The sequence below is a fragment of the Coffea arabica genome, chromosome 5e (genome assembly GCF_036785885.1).
Source record: "Coffea arabica cultivar ET-39 chromosome 5e, Coffea Arabica ET-39 HiFi, whole genome shotgun sequence".
Taxonomy (NCBI): domain Eukaryota; kingdom Viridiplantae; phylum Streptophyta; class Magnoliopsida; order Gentianales; family Rubiaceae; genus Coffea; species Coffea arabica.
The window spans coordinates 20620535-20635495 of record NC_092318.1 but is presented as its reverse complement, the minus strand read 5'-3'; the positions used below and the strand labels follow the sequence as shown (position 1 = coordinate 20635495).

General features: G+C 48.7%; 1 protein-coding gene across 1 annotated transcript; it reads left to right on the top strand.

Moving 5' to 3' along the window:
* The first annotated feature begins 6521 nt into the window (after positions 1–6521).
* LOC140006916 (uncharacterized) lies at positions 6522–7130 on the top strand. Its single transcript, XM_072049591.1, has one exon. It carries the CDS (start codon positions 6522–6524, stop codon positions 7128–7130), a length of 609 nt encoding a protein of 202 aa, XP_071905692.1.
* Positions 7131–14961: the final 7831 nt, after the last annotated feature.

Below are 14961 nucleotides of genomic sequence, written 5' to 3'. Positions count from 1 at the left end.
GGGTCCATGTCAGTTGAGGATTATTACAAGGAGATGGAAATGTCCATCATGAAGGTGGATTTGCGTGAAGATGGAGAGGCCACTATGGCTCGTTTTCTACATGGATTGAGGCCCGAGATTGCCGAAGTAGTGGAACTCCAACACTACCTCGACATGAATGAAATGCTCGAGAAGGCGGTTACAATTGAACGGCGCCTCAAGAGGAGGGGTACTGCGCAACAAAGCACTACTTATCAAGCTGGAAATTGGCGCACTTCTCAACCAAAAAGGGAGGAGAAAGCTACAGCTCCTTCTTACCCTCCAAGGCCGAATGGCCTCCCTTCCAAGGCAACGCCCAAGCCTGACTTTAAGGCTAATAATGCAGCTTCCAAACCGCGTGGTCGAGACACCAAGTGCTTTAAGTGTCAAGGATTTGGCCATATCGCTTCTCAATGCCCCAGCCAAAGGACCATGCTGATGTTGCCAAATGGGGAAATTGTATCAGATGAGGAAGAGGAGTACGAGGGGATACCGCCTCTAGAAGAGGAAGAGAATGAATCGAGTGAGGAGATACCTACGCATGAGGAGATTGGATGCCTAGTGGTTCGAAAGGTCCTCACTACCCGCGCCAAAGAGGAGGAAATGGAGGTACAACGGGACAACCTTTTCTACACAAGGTGTCATATCAAGGATAAGGTGTGTAGTGTTGTTATTGATAGTGGGAGTTGTGCCAATGTCGCTAGTCTACTCATGGTAGAAATGCTAGGGCTCCAAGTTATCAAACATCCAAGACCTTATCGCCTTCAATGGTTGAACAATGAAGGGGAAGTCCGTGTGTTTAGACAAGTAAAAGTGCCATTCCGAATTGGCAAGTATGAAGACGAGGTTACTTGTGATGTCGTGCCGATGCAAGCAAGTCACCTCATCCTTGGACGGCCTTGGCAATATGATCGCGATGTCGAATTCAAGGGAAGAGCTAATAAATATGTCTTTACTCATTGCAATAGAAAGGTGACACTTGTACCTCTCACCCCAAAACAAGTGTATGAAGATCAAATGAGGCTCCAAAAGGAGTATGAACTAGAACTTGAGAGGAAAAAGCGAGAGAAAAGTGAGGAAGAAAAAGGAGAGAGTAGGGCCGAAACCCTAGGGAAGAAAAAGGCAACAAGTGGGTCGGCTATGAGAGAAGAAAATAAGGGGAAGCTAAGCTTGCTAGCAAAAGCCAAAGATGTAAGACGAGTTTTGTCTTCCAACCAACTCTTACTTATGCTTGTGTGCAAAGAAGAGTTGGTCAATTCATCCATACCTACTGACTCCTTGCCTTCTACTATGTTACCTCTCTTGCAGGAATTTGAGGACATATTTCTTGAGGATGTACCTGATGGACTACCACCGCTAAGGGGAATCGAGCACCAAATCGATCTCATTCCTGGAGCACCATTGCCTAACAAACCAGCCTATAGAATGGGTCCTGAGGAAACAAAGGAATTGCAAAGGCAAGTGGAGGAATTGCTAAGGAAAGGTTGGGCTAGAGAAAGTCTAAGTCCATGCGCTGTACTAGTGATTCTCGTGCCAAAGAAAGATGGAGCGTGGAGAATGTGCACCGACTGTCGAGCAGTCAATGCAATCACGGTAAAATATCGTCACCCTATCCCTAGGTTAGATGATATGTTAGATGAATTGCATGGTGCCATTATATTCACTAAAATTGATTTGAAAAGTGGTTACCACCAAATAAGAATGAAAGAGGGAGATGAGTGGAAAACCGCTTTCAAAACTAAACATGGTCTATACGAGTGGTTAGTAATGCCATTTGGCTTAACTAATGCACCTAGTACCTTCATGCGTTTGATGAACCATGTTTTGAGACCTTTTCTTGGGAAATTTGTAGTGGTTTACTTTGATGATATTCTGATTTATAGTAGAAGCTTAGAGGAACACCTTGAGCACCTCAAAGCCATCTTTGCAGTACTTCGAAGGGAAAGGCTATATGCCAACCTTAAGAAGTGCACATTTTGCACTGATCGTGTTGTGTTTCTAGGATATGTTGTAAGTGCGCAGGGCATTCATGTAGATGAAGAGAAGATTAAATCCATCCAAGAGTGGCCAACACCTACCTCTGTAAGTGATGTGTGCAGCTTTCATGGATTAGCAAGCTTCTACCGTCGCTTTGTGAAGGATTTTAGCACCATTGCTGCACCTCTTACTGTGGTCATAAAGAAGAACGAGAAGTTCTTTTGGGGGGAAGCCCAAGATAAGGCTTTCCAATTGCTGAAACACAAACTCACACATGCACCACTCCTTGCAATACCTAACTTTGATCTCACTTTTGAAGTGGAATGTGATGCATCAGGTGTAGGAGTAGGAGCCGTACTCATGCAAGGAGGAAGACCGATTGCCTACTTTAGTGAGAAATTAAATGGCGCGGTCCTCAACTATTCAACTTATGACAAGGAGATGTTTGCCCTCGTACGTGCTTTGGAGACATGGCAACACTACCTACGTGCCCGGGAATTCGTCATCAAAACTGACCATGAGTCTCTCAAGCACCTAAAAGGACAACAAAAGCTGAGCAAACGGCATGCCCTATGGGTAGCCTTCATTGAGTCTTTTCCATACGTCATCAAATACAAAACAGGTAAGTCTAATGTAGTAGCTGACGCTTTATCTCGGAGACACATTTTGCTCACTGCCTTAGATGCTAAACTCCTAGAGCTCATGAAGGAGTTGTATAAGGATGACTTGGATTTTGCCAACGCTTATGCGAATTGGGGAAAATCTGACTTTGAAAAGTTCTTTGTACATGATGGGTTCTTATTTTATCTTACCAAGCTGTGCATTCCTCGAGGGTCCATACGTGACTTACTTATTCAGGAGTCACATAGTGGTGGACTAATGGGACACTTTGGTGTCACCAAGACATTAGTTGTATTGCAGGAACACTTCCATTGGCCTCGCATGCGCAAGGACGTGGAGAGAATTGTTGAAAGATGTGGTGTGTGCCACAAAGCTAAGTCTCGGGTCAACCCAAACGGTTTGTATACTCCTTTACCCATACCTCACCAACCTTGGGTTGACATCTCCATGGATTTCGTGCTTGGTTTACCTCGTTCAAAGCGTGGCCATGACTCTATATTTGTTGTGGTAGATAGGTTCTCCAAAATGGCTCACTTTATTGCATGTCATAAGACGGATGATGCTTTACACATTGCTGATTTATTCTTTAAAGAGGTTGTTTGTTTGCATGGCATACCTAGGACAATAGTATCCGATAGAGATGTCAAGTTTTTGAGCTATTTCTGGAAATCTTTATGGGGTCGGTTGTGAACCAAACTGTTGTTCTCTACCTCTAGTCATCCTCAAACGGACGGACAAACTGAGGTAGTCAATAGGACTTTATCCACACTCCTACGTGCAATCATAAAGAAAAATATCAAGTCATGGGAGGAGTGTCTACCTCATGTTGAGTTTGCATACAATAGGGTTGTGCATAGTGCTACACAATTCTCGCCTTTTGAAGTTGTGTATGGTTTGAACCCCTTAACTCCCTTAGATTTGTTGCCATTACCTTCTTCTGAGCATATGAACTTAGATGGCAAGAAGAAAACAGAGTTCGTGAGATCATTACATGACAAGGTTCGTACCAACATCGAGAGGAGGACGGCCCAATATGTCCAACAAGCTAATAAGCACAGGCGCAAGCTTGTCTTTGAACCAGGTGATTGGGTCTGGTTACATTTGCGCAAGTAGAGGTTTCCAAAACAACGGCAAAGCAAGCTGTCACCAAGAGGAGATGGGCCTTTTCAAGTTATTGAGCGCATCAACGACAATGCATACCGCTTAGATCTGCCTGGTGAGTATACTGTTAGTGCTACATTCAATGTTGCTGATCTAAGTCCATTTATTGCAGGGGACGAGTACGATTTGAGGGCAAAACCTTTTCAAGAGGAGGGGAATGATGCGGTTGAGCACGAGGTCCAAAGTGTACAAGTAGACCTTGTGAAGGTGCCCCTAGGCCCAGTGACACGAGCACGAGCTAAGAGATTCAAGGAGTCCCTCCAAGCCTTGGTACGTGGCATCCAAACCCAAGAGAAACCGGGCATTGAAGGAATTGAGTTGGAATATCCTTGCACGACTACTAAAATGCTGCTTACAATTGAAGATGCAAGTGTTCAAGCTCCAAACGGCGGGCTGAGCCGCAGTTAAGTACCCTCGCTGAGCCGTACGGAGGTCTCGCTATGATCTATAGTTAGTTGGGCTAGCTTTCGGTCAAGTGAAGGCCCAAGGGGCTGGCCGAACTTTCCTTGTTATTTTTCCAGTTTATTAGGTCTTAGTCACGGCTATAAATAGCCTGAAGTCGCATGTTACATTCAGTTTTTGAGAGTATTGAATAAAATTTCCAGAATTTCGTCCATTCCTTGTGGCAAATTCCCTTAGCTTGTGAAAGCTAAGTTGAACATCCTAGAGTTGATCCTAGGTTGTTCTTGACTTATCAATCAAACACACACACTTGATTGTGGCGTCCTCTACCGTTAAATCTGTTATCTGATGCGAGAGACGGAAGCTACTTCGGATCTAGAGGAACACGATGAAGATTTGATGGAGTTGAACCCGAACTTGGACCACTCAAGAACAGATTTAACGGTAGAGGACGCCACAATCAAGTGTGTGTGTTTGATTGATAAGTCAAGAACAGCCTAGGATCAACTCTAGGATGTTCAACTTAGCTTTCACAAGCTAAGGGAATTTGCCACAAGGAATGGACGAAATTCTGGAAATTTTATTCAATACTCTCAAAAACTGAATGTAACATGCGACTTCAGGCTATTTATAGCCGTGACTAAGACCTAATAAACTGGAAAAATAACAAGGAAAGTTCGGCCAGCCCCTTGGGCCTTCACTTGACCGAAAGCTAGCCCAACTAACTATAGATCATAGCGAGACCCCCGTACGGCTCAGCGAGGGTACTTAACTGTGGCTCAGCCCGCCGTTTGGAGCTTGAACACTTGCATCTTCAATTGTAAGCAGCATTTTAGTAGTCGTGCAAGGATATTCCAACTCAATTCCTTCAATGCCCGGTTTCTCTTGGGTTTTGATGGCACGTACCAAGGCTTGGAGGGACTCCTTGAATCTCTTAGCTCGTGCTCGTGTCACTGGGCCTAGGGGCACCTTCACAGGGTCTACTTGTAAACTTTGGGCCTCGTGCTCAACCGCATCACCTAATCCCCGGCCGAAGCGGGCACGCAGGGAGTTCACGCGTGAACAAATGGAGGTCGTGGAGCCTTCCCACAAGAACTTCCGAACTGAGCACCCGAGCCTTTCCGAAGGTTCTCAAGGGGAGAGCTCTCCCCACAGAAAGAGCAATACCAGGTACAGGACGAGCTGGACCTACTGTTGGACCCTGAGGCGGGCAGATACATTGCTTCCCCCTTCGTGCCCGATATTGAGGACTACCCGCTGCCCGCGAAGTTCAAAATACTGAGTATGAAATCTTACGATGCAACCACGGATCCGAAAAATCACCTGTTCGCATTCATGACGCAAATGCTCCTGCAAACAGTCGCGGATGCGGTCGGATACAAGACCTTTCCAATGTTCCTGGAGGGAAAGGCACATCAGTGGTTCCAGGGACTTCCCCCCAAGTCGATCCGGTCTTTCACCCAATTCGCGCGACTGTTCTCAGCACAATTCGTTTCGTCGCGAGCCTTCTCCAAAAGCACTGCTCACTTGATGACTATCCAGCAAAAGCCCGAGGAGTCACTGCGCGAGTACGTGGTACGTTTCAACAATGAATCCCTCCAAGTCCGTGACTGGGATAACATGGTGGTCATGGCCGCCTTCATCAACGGGCTGCATAAGCAGAAACTATACACCGAACTCGTGGAAAGACCTCCCAAGTCAGTTCGGGAGATGCTGGATCGAGCTCACGAGAAGGCCAACGTTGAGGAGGCCAATCGCCTAAAGAGCGCGCAGGAAAGCTGAGGGATGACAAACGCAGAAGGAATGCCGATCAGGGAGACATGTGGCATGGCCAGGGACGAAAGAATACCTACGACCGCTTGTCTAGGAGTCGGCCCAATGGGGAAGATAAGCCCTGAACTTCCCTCACAGCGCCCCGAGCTCGGATCCTCGTTGTGATGGAATAAGAAGGGCTCTCCCGACCTCCCCGACCCTTGGACGGGGACAAAAGCAGGCGGGATCAGGGTTTGTACTGTGCATATCATTGTGATGTGCGACATGATATGGAGGATTGCCGCCTCCTCAAGAAAGACATTGAAAAGTTGATCAGACGAGACCATCTCGAACAGTTCATACGTGATGAACGAACCGACCAGAGGCAGGAGAGGCACATGCCAGAGCGCCTGGGCTACTCCCGAGACTGACCTTAGGGGCCCTGTGGTCGAACTCCCGAGCAGGAAGCTTAGAACTTAGTTGGGGTGATTAATACCATTGCAAGAGAACCAGTTGGAGGAGATAGTCACACTACTCGGCGGCACAACCGCCCTCCTCCCAATGGAGAGAGCTCGAGCAAACAACTGAAAATGTATGATGAGATCATCTATGGGCCAGAAGATGCAGTACCCCTGGCCTTTAATAACCACGAGGCCATCATGATAGAGGCAATCACTTGCAACTACAAGGTGAAAAAGGTATACATCGACAATGGAAGTGCCATCGACGTGTTGTACTACAAGACCTTTAAAGAGCTGCAACTGGAGGACAAACAGCTCGTCCCGGTCCGAACTCCATTGATCGGCTTCGCGGGCCCCCCAGTAAGGCCAAAGAGAATGATAACCCTCATGGTCACAGTAGGGGCGTCACTAAAGTGCCGAACTGTTCCCGTGAATTTCACGGTGGTAAAAAAGCCTTCATCGTACAATATGATTCTGAGACGACCCACCCTGAACGCCCTCCTGGCTGTCCGCTCCACATTGCACCTCAGCATGAAATTTCCCATTCCTGCGGGGGTAGCTGAAATGCTCGGAGATCCGGAGGTAGCTAGGGCCTGCTACATAGCGACTCTCAAGGGCAAGGAGAAGTTGGTTGCTCAAACAACTTGTTTAGAGCCCTGGGAGCCAGAGGAGAAAAGGGAGAGATTGGAGACGGATGAGGGGTTGATTGAGCTGCCGGTCCGCGCCAGAACGACCTGAGCGCACGGTCAAGGTCGGCACCTGCCTAAGCGAACTGACTCGAAGCTCGCTAGAGTCCCTTTTAGAAGAATACGCGGAGATCTTCGCCTGGAGTACTGATGACATGCCAGGGATCCCCTCCGAGCTAGCTGTTCACAAACTACACGTGGACCCTAACGCCCGACCTATGAAGCAAAAAAAGAGGAACTTTGCGCCAGAGCGAAATGAGGTCGTCAAAAGCGAGGTAGGCAAGCTGTTAGAAGTCAAGATCGTGAAAGAGGTCTATTACCCGACTTGTCTGGCCAACCTAGTGCTGGCCAAGAAGGAAGAAAGAGCTTGGAGGATGTGCATGGATTTCACCGACCTAAATAAGACTTGCCCTAAGGACTGCTACCCCCTTCCGCGGATTGACCAGCTTGTGGACTCAACCTCGGGATACGAGATTTTTTGTTTTTTGGACGCCTTCAAGGGTTATCATCAAATAGCCCTGGACGATGAGGATCAGGAGAAGATCTCATTTATCACCGAGTACAGCACCTATTGTTATGTCACCATGCCGTTTGGGCTGAAAAATGTAGGCGTGGCCTACTAGAGGCTGGTCAATAAACTTTTCAAGGGCCAGATCGGTCGAAATATGGAGGTTTACGTGGATGACATGTTGGTAAAGAGTCGGACTCAGGAGCAGTTCATCGCTGACCTTAGGGAGATCTTCGATGTCCTTCAAAACTCACGGATGCGACTAAACCCCAAGAAATGCACCTTTGGGGTCAGGTCGGAAAAATTCCTAGGTTACATGATTTCCAAAGAAGGGGTAAGAGCTAACCCGGACAAAATCAAGGTCATCATGGACATGGTTCCTCCCCGAAATATTAAGGAGGTACAGCGTCTGGCTGGGAGGATGGCGGCTTTAAACAGGTTCTTGTCCAAATCGACAGTTCAGGGCTCCCCTTTCTTCGAAACCCTGAAAAGAGGTCCGCAATTCAAATGAAATTCGGAGTGCCAGAAAGCGTTTGATGAGCTGAAAGTTCACCTTGCCCGATTGCTGGCCCTAACCTCTCCTGAGCAGGGTGAAACCCTGTTTATCTACCTAACTGTAGGAGAGGAGGCCGTTAGCACGGTACTGGTGCGGGAGGAAGACAAGATCCAGAAGCCTGTATACTATGTTAGTCGCACCCTGCAAGGAGTGGAGGCGAGGTATTCTGCAGTAGAGCGGTATGTCCTGACTCTAGTTCATGCAGCTCGAAAGCTCAGGTCGTACTTCCAAACTCACCCCATTGTAGTAGTGACGGACCAGCCCTTGAAGCAGATTCTCTCTAATCCCGATGCCTCAGGACAGATGGTGAAGTGGGTTGTAGAGCTGCCGGATTACGATCTGGGATACCAGGCGAGGACGACCATCAAGGCACAAGCACTGGCAGACTTCATAGCAGAAGGCGTTTCCTTTGGGTCACACGAGACAAAAGCCGACCAGACCAGAGAAACAGCTGAAGCCATAAGGGCCAGAGAAGCCGCCGAGGTCGCACGCACCAGACGAGCAGCCGAAGCCCGATGAGACAGAGAAACTACCCAGGCCAAGCAGACCCAAGAAGCAATAGAGGCCTTGCAGGCCGAAAACACTGCCGAGGTCACCCAAGCCGATAAAGTAGCAGAGGTCGAACAGGCCGTTGAGGCTGCCAAGACCGCTCAGGCTGAAGGAGCAATCAACGCCGAGCAGGCCAGAGGGGCTGCCCAGGGCAAAAAGACTATAGAGGCTGCAGGACGAATTGGTCTGGTCTGGATGCTGTACGTGGACGGCGCATCAAGTAAAGAAGGATGTGGTGCTGGCCTCCTCCTAATCAGCCCTACGGGGGAAGAGCTGACCTACGCCTTGAGGTTCGATTTCAGAGCCTCTAATAATGAATCTGAGTATGAGACCCTGATTGCGGGGATGGAGATGGCTCAGAAATTAAGGGTTGAATCAATAAAAGTCTACAGCGATTCGCAGCTAATAGTAAACCAGGTGTGGGGAAGCTACGAGGTCAAAAAAGAGCCACTAAGGAAGTATGTCGCCAAGGCACATGAGCTGAGGGACCAGTTCAAGCAGTTCACACTCTAATAGATCCCGCGGAACCAAATTAAGAGAGCTGATGCTCTGTCCAAACTGGCCTCTATCTCGTTTGGCACTCTAAACCGAGAGATACTGGTAGAGGTCGTTAAAAGTCGAGCGTATGAATAGATAGACGCATCAGTCATTCAGGTTGTAAGCTCCTGGATGGACCCCATTGTCCAGTTCCTAGCCAATGAGGAGCTCCCCACAAGCAGGACAGAGGCCCGCAAAGTCCTTCTCAAATCACAAAAGTACTTGTTCTCGGAGAGGGTACTATATAGGAAATCCTACTTGCAGCCTTGGATAAATTGCGTAACACTAGAGGAAGGGAGCTATGTCTTGAACGAGCTGCATGAGAACATATGTGGTAATCACGTTGATCCGAGAGTTCTGGCCAAGAAGGAAATTTTGTCTGGATACTATTAGCCTACCATCTTCCGGGATTCGACCGAACTAGTGGCAAGGTATAAGTCATGCCAGTTGCACGCCCCAGTTCACCACGCCCCAACTCAGGAGATGATTCCTCTCCATAGCCCGTGACCGTTCTTTCAATGGGGAATTGACCTGTTAGGCCCATTCCCCCGAGCTCCAGGAGGTTATGAGCATTTGGTGGTGGCGATTGACTACTTTACTAAATGGGTAAAGGCCGAGCCACTCAGCATGATCAATAGCAGGTCGATCCAGAAGTTCCTTTGGAAGAAAATAGTCTGCCGATTTGGCATACCACAGGTCCTAGTCTCGGACAATGGCCGACAGTTCGCTGACAGTTCCCTCCAGGAGTGGTGCTCCGAACTCGGTATTCAGCAGCACTTCACTTCCGTGGGGCACCCACAAGCTAACGGACAGGTCGAAAATACCAATAGAACCATCCTGCACGGCTTGAAGACACGGATAGAGTCTGCCCGAACTGGATAGATGAATGAGCTGCCCACCATACTGTGGGCCTACCTGACTGCCACTCAGGAAACTCCGTTTGTCCTGACGTATGGGGCCGAAACAGTAATTCCAGCAAAAATTGGAGTACCCTCGAGCCGGATGCAACATTTCGTGGCCCAAAATAATGAGGAGAAGATGCGGCTCAATCTAGACCTACTCGAACAGCGGAGAGAAGAAACGGTCATATGGATGGCTAACTACAAAGGGCAGGTCGCGCGGCACTACAACACCAAAGTAAGGCATCTTGCCTTCAAACCAGGAGACCTGGTGCTGCGGAGAAACTCAGTAAGCCGAGCTATGGGCACAGGCAAGTTGGACCCAAACTGGGAAGGTCTCTACGTGGTGAGAGAGGCTGATCGCGCGGGGTACTGTAAGTTAACCCATCTCAATGGGGATGGAATCCCACGCACCTGACACAATTCAAATTTGATGCTTTTTCGTTAGAGCTCGCACGCTGCTCGAGCTGACCAAGAGTTAAGCTAGAAAGATCATCACGCGATATTTAGGCAACAGCTGTAAATGTCAGTTCGGTGATTTGTTAGCTCAATACTTGGGCTCGTAAGAATGTATCCTAGCTTCTATGAAGAAACAAATTTTTTACTAAGTGTTGAGCACAAGGATTGTCTATTTGATTCAAAAAGATGTACAAAAGGGGGGCCATACAAAAATGAGTTGGCCAGCTCGGATCCTACCCTACTCTACACCCTATCTATACATATACTAAGCGCTACCTAATTTTCCCTCTGCTGCTCCTGCTCAGGCTCAGGGGAGGTCGCAGGCAGGGTGGGGTCTGCGACCAACGCGGCCAGATCGCGCCCATGCACGTAGCCCTCCACGAACCTATCAATTTGATGGACTGCTTGTGGGTTGTACTCAGGCCATCTACCCAGGTCAAACCCAGGCAGATTCAGAGACTACACGTCGTGCATAGTCTGAGTATATCCCACCCTGCAGGACTGGCCCGTTGAGGATGGCCAGGTCTTTCAGGAAACACTCAGACTTTTTGAAGTCCCTGATGCCGAGCTGGTGACCCTCCTCCCGAGCAGCTTCAATCTGACTAGGTAGTTCCGCGGATTTCTTCTACTCAGTTTCTAGCTGTGAGGTCAGCTCAGCTGCCTTTTTCTTCTCCAACTCGCAGGCAGACTGGGCCTCGGCAAGCTGCTTCTTCAAGGGTTCCAGCTCTGCTTCGATTGCCTCAAGCTGACTGGACAGCCTGTCCTTGGCCGCATCAGCCTGGGAGAGATTCTCCCCCATGTTCTCGTACCTTTGCGACAGCTCGGCACCAGCAACGTTAAGCTACAGATTGAGTACAATGTAAGAACCAACATGTCAAGGAAATTCCAGTAAGGCACAACTAGTTGAGGAGTTACCTAAGCTGCGCTGAGGTAGTAGTGCTCCAGCAGCTCGGAGTTAGACGCAAGCTGAATGAAGTGATGGTCACACGGGAGCACCGTGCCCCTAAGGAGCTCCTAAGCTGCTTCTGGGAACTGAGTTCGGTCATTCACCGACAACCCCTACTTTGGGCAGAAGTGCAGGGGGTGCGGGTGTGCGCTCAACTCGGAAGGAGGCTTCAGGGGTATCACATTCCTCCTACGCCACATAGCTGGTGGCGACTCTGACGAGGTCTGCTGTTCTGCAGTGTTCACCCCGTAATGAGTGGCGAGAGCAGCTGATGGCCCTTCCTAGGTGTGAGGGGAAGTCACCTCGGTCCGGCCTTCTTGGCCGTCATCTTTTTCCTTTCCTTCTTAGGCTACTCCACAGGCGATGACTGAGCTGCAATCTGAGGAATGGTCACTGGTGGAGGAAGAGGAGCCGCGCTGCCAGGAACGATGGAGGGCTCCGGAGCAGGCGTGCTCGAGCTGCCAGTTCCCCCTATGTTCAATAGTTGGGAAAATCTCTTCACTGCAGGACAAAAAGGAGAGGTCAGTTCGAACAACATAGCGAAACTCATAAAAAGAAGGGGGGGATGAGATTAAGAATTTACAAGCTGCCAGTTCCTCGGGGGTGCAATGTCGGAGATCGGGGGCAGGGTCGTTCACCTCTGCCCGAATCAGCCCCGCCGACTAGAGTTGGGCATTGTTGAATTCCTTCACCTTCAGCCGAGCTCCTGAACTAACCAGGCGGTCCAGCTCGGCCGCTGGCAGGGGCAAAGGAATAGGGTCAGACACCTGGGCCTCCTCCCTTCAGGTCAAGGGAGGAAAGCCTGTGTTCTTCACATAGAAGAACTGGGCCTTCCAGCCCTTGATAAAGGAGGAAGCATGCGAGAACAGCTCATGGGTTGAGAGCTCCCCCTGCTCCTGCGAGCGAAGTAGAACCAACCGTGGACCGGACCGCTAACCTTCATTTGAAAAAATGACCTGAACAAGTCCAAGGAGTAGGGGATCTCGAGGATACGGCACAAAATAAAAAAGTCAAGGATCGACCGAATGGCGTTAGGAACGAGTTGGGTTATCCGAATTCCCCAGAAGGTCAAAATTTGATAGAAGAAGTGAGGAATCGGAAGGCGGAGACCAGCCACGAGCTGATCTCTATAGATGGCCACGAAGTCAGGAGGAGGTCGGCACGCATACTCTCCTGGCCGGGCAGCCCTAGCCTCGAACTGGGGAGGAACGTCATACCTCCACACCAGTTCGTCTACATCCCCTTGGTCCAGGAGGGGGGGATGATCTCGACTTCTCCGAAGTCGATATCGGACCCCCTGGAGGGTCCTGCCCTGGCTCGAGCTGGAACTGCTTCCAGAGGAATTTCTGGGGCAGCAGCTCCAGCGTCAGGTTAGGCAAGATGGCCGGGCTGGTACATATCTAGGGCTGGGGAGTATACTGGGGAAGGAAGGTACTCCGACCCGGATGAACTAGAGGAAGATGAGCTAGAAGAAGAAGAAATTATTTCTATTGGAGCAGGTCGAGCTACTCTACGCCTAGGTGCCGAGCTAATGATGTCTGAGTGTGTGGAAGAAGAAGACATAAAAGAAAAAGAGGACTTACTGGCAGATAAGGAAGAAGAGCTGGTGGGTGCTTAGAAGGGGACGCTACTCTCGGACGAATTCACTAAGCGCGGTGCGAGCTGATGGAGATTTGGAAGTGGAGAAAATGAGGAAGGAAGCTTGAAAATGACGTCTGAGTGGGCCTATTTATAGGCCACCCGGACGGGAAGACAAAGAGTCCCGAATTGAAATTTCAAATTTATTACTTGAAAACCGTCGCCTCGGAAGACGGTTGAGCTGACAACCGCCATTATGAGGGAACGTAACCCTTGGAGCACCGGTTACGCCAGCAGACGTGGCGGTTACGTGAACAAGCGCCACGACCATGGGATTGTGGGCCCCACGTCGAACTGACCCGTTGCCTCGAAATTTGGTCCAGACTCACGCGACCCTTCGGTGACTCTAGACTCAAATGGGGGCTAGTGTAGTGGGGCCAATCCACGTGTGACACGTGTCAGCTCGGCTGTGGCACGCGCGAGCTCAGCAATAGAGATCCAACAGCTCGGACACGTCAGCTCGGGAAAAAGGAAGGCCAACTCGGCCGTGGCCGCCGCCTCTCCATGAAGCGGGCCTAGTGGGCCGCTGCCTCCGGACCTTTAGGGATTGTCATACGAAACCCTAGAAAGACTTCGAACCCTAAGGGGACTCCGACTCCTATATGGAAACTACTACTCACAAACCTATAAATATAGCACCATGCGACAACACAAGGTACACCGTCTACAGTACACTATACTGTTAGCCTACTCATAAGCTCTACTGACTTGACCGTCGGAGTTACTCCGGGGAACTAGCCCCGCTGTTTGTCCATTTGCAGGTCGGTTCACTCACCTCGCCAGCTCGTTCCCTCTCAGCTCGCTCAGCCGTCCTAGCTCAGTTCGGATCTTGTTTTTAGCAGTCGCATCAGGGCACATCAACGCTAACTTGAGCAGATTGACCACTTCTATTATGTGAGAAATACCGAACTTTTGTTTGAATTAGAACATTTTGCCTGGGTTGAATTATACACAATTCCTCAGAAGAAGAGTATGTATATTAATGTCTGCCAACTGCTTGTGAAAAGGCCAGAATGCAAAATTGATAACGAAAATGAATCTGAGGTTATTTGTTAGTGACGTGCTTGCACAAGCAGGGGAACCGTCGTCCATTGTCAATTTTGCAGCTGACAGAAACTCTCATTCGAGTGGGTTTTAAGAAAAATAAATATATTTTCCTTTAAAATCTATGTTCCTTTATTTCTTGTTGTTTTGGATTTTGAACGGCACCTGTACATGTATGTTGTTCTTATGTGCTTGGATGTGAGAGAGTGGACTAATCGGAATCGGAGATCAGAAGGGAAAGGAGGCACAGTTGCAATGGTGTCTAATTTTGGAGAAGATCGTAATTTCAATTTTTCACCCCAATTTAATGAAGCTTTGGTTTTCCTCCCCATCTTAGTTGAATATTTTTATTTTCTTTCATTTTTGTATAGGAGTTCACTTGTAGTTCCTATATTACCCTGATTTTTGTGTCGGTAATAGGGGTGGGCAAAAAAATTCGAAAATCCGAAGATCTGAGAGACCCGATCCGACCCACACCGAAAAATAGGATATCCGATCCGATTTCTATCAACGGATCAGATAAGGATCAAGTACCCATAATATTTGGATACGGATACGGAGCATAAAAATAAAAACCCACGGGTACCCGACCCAGGGGTATATTATATAAATATTTAAAAATATAGGAACAATTTTATAATATTTTTAAATTATTAACCCTAACCTAAATGAATCCATCGGGCATCAATCATTCAATTGGAACTTCACTACTTCAGCCGACACAGAGTCGTTTCACCCCAGCTCGAC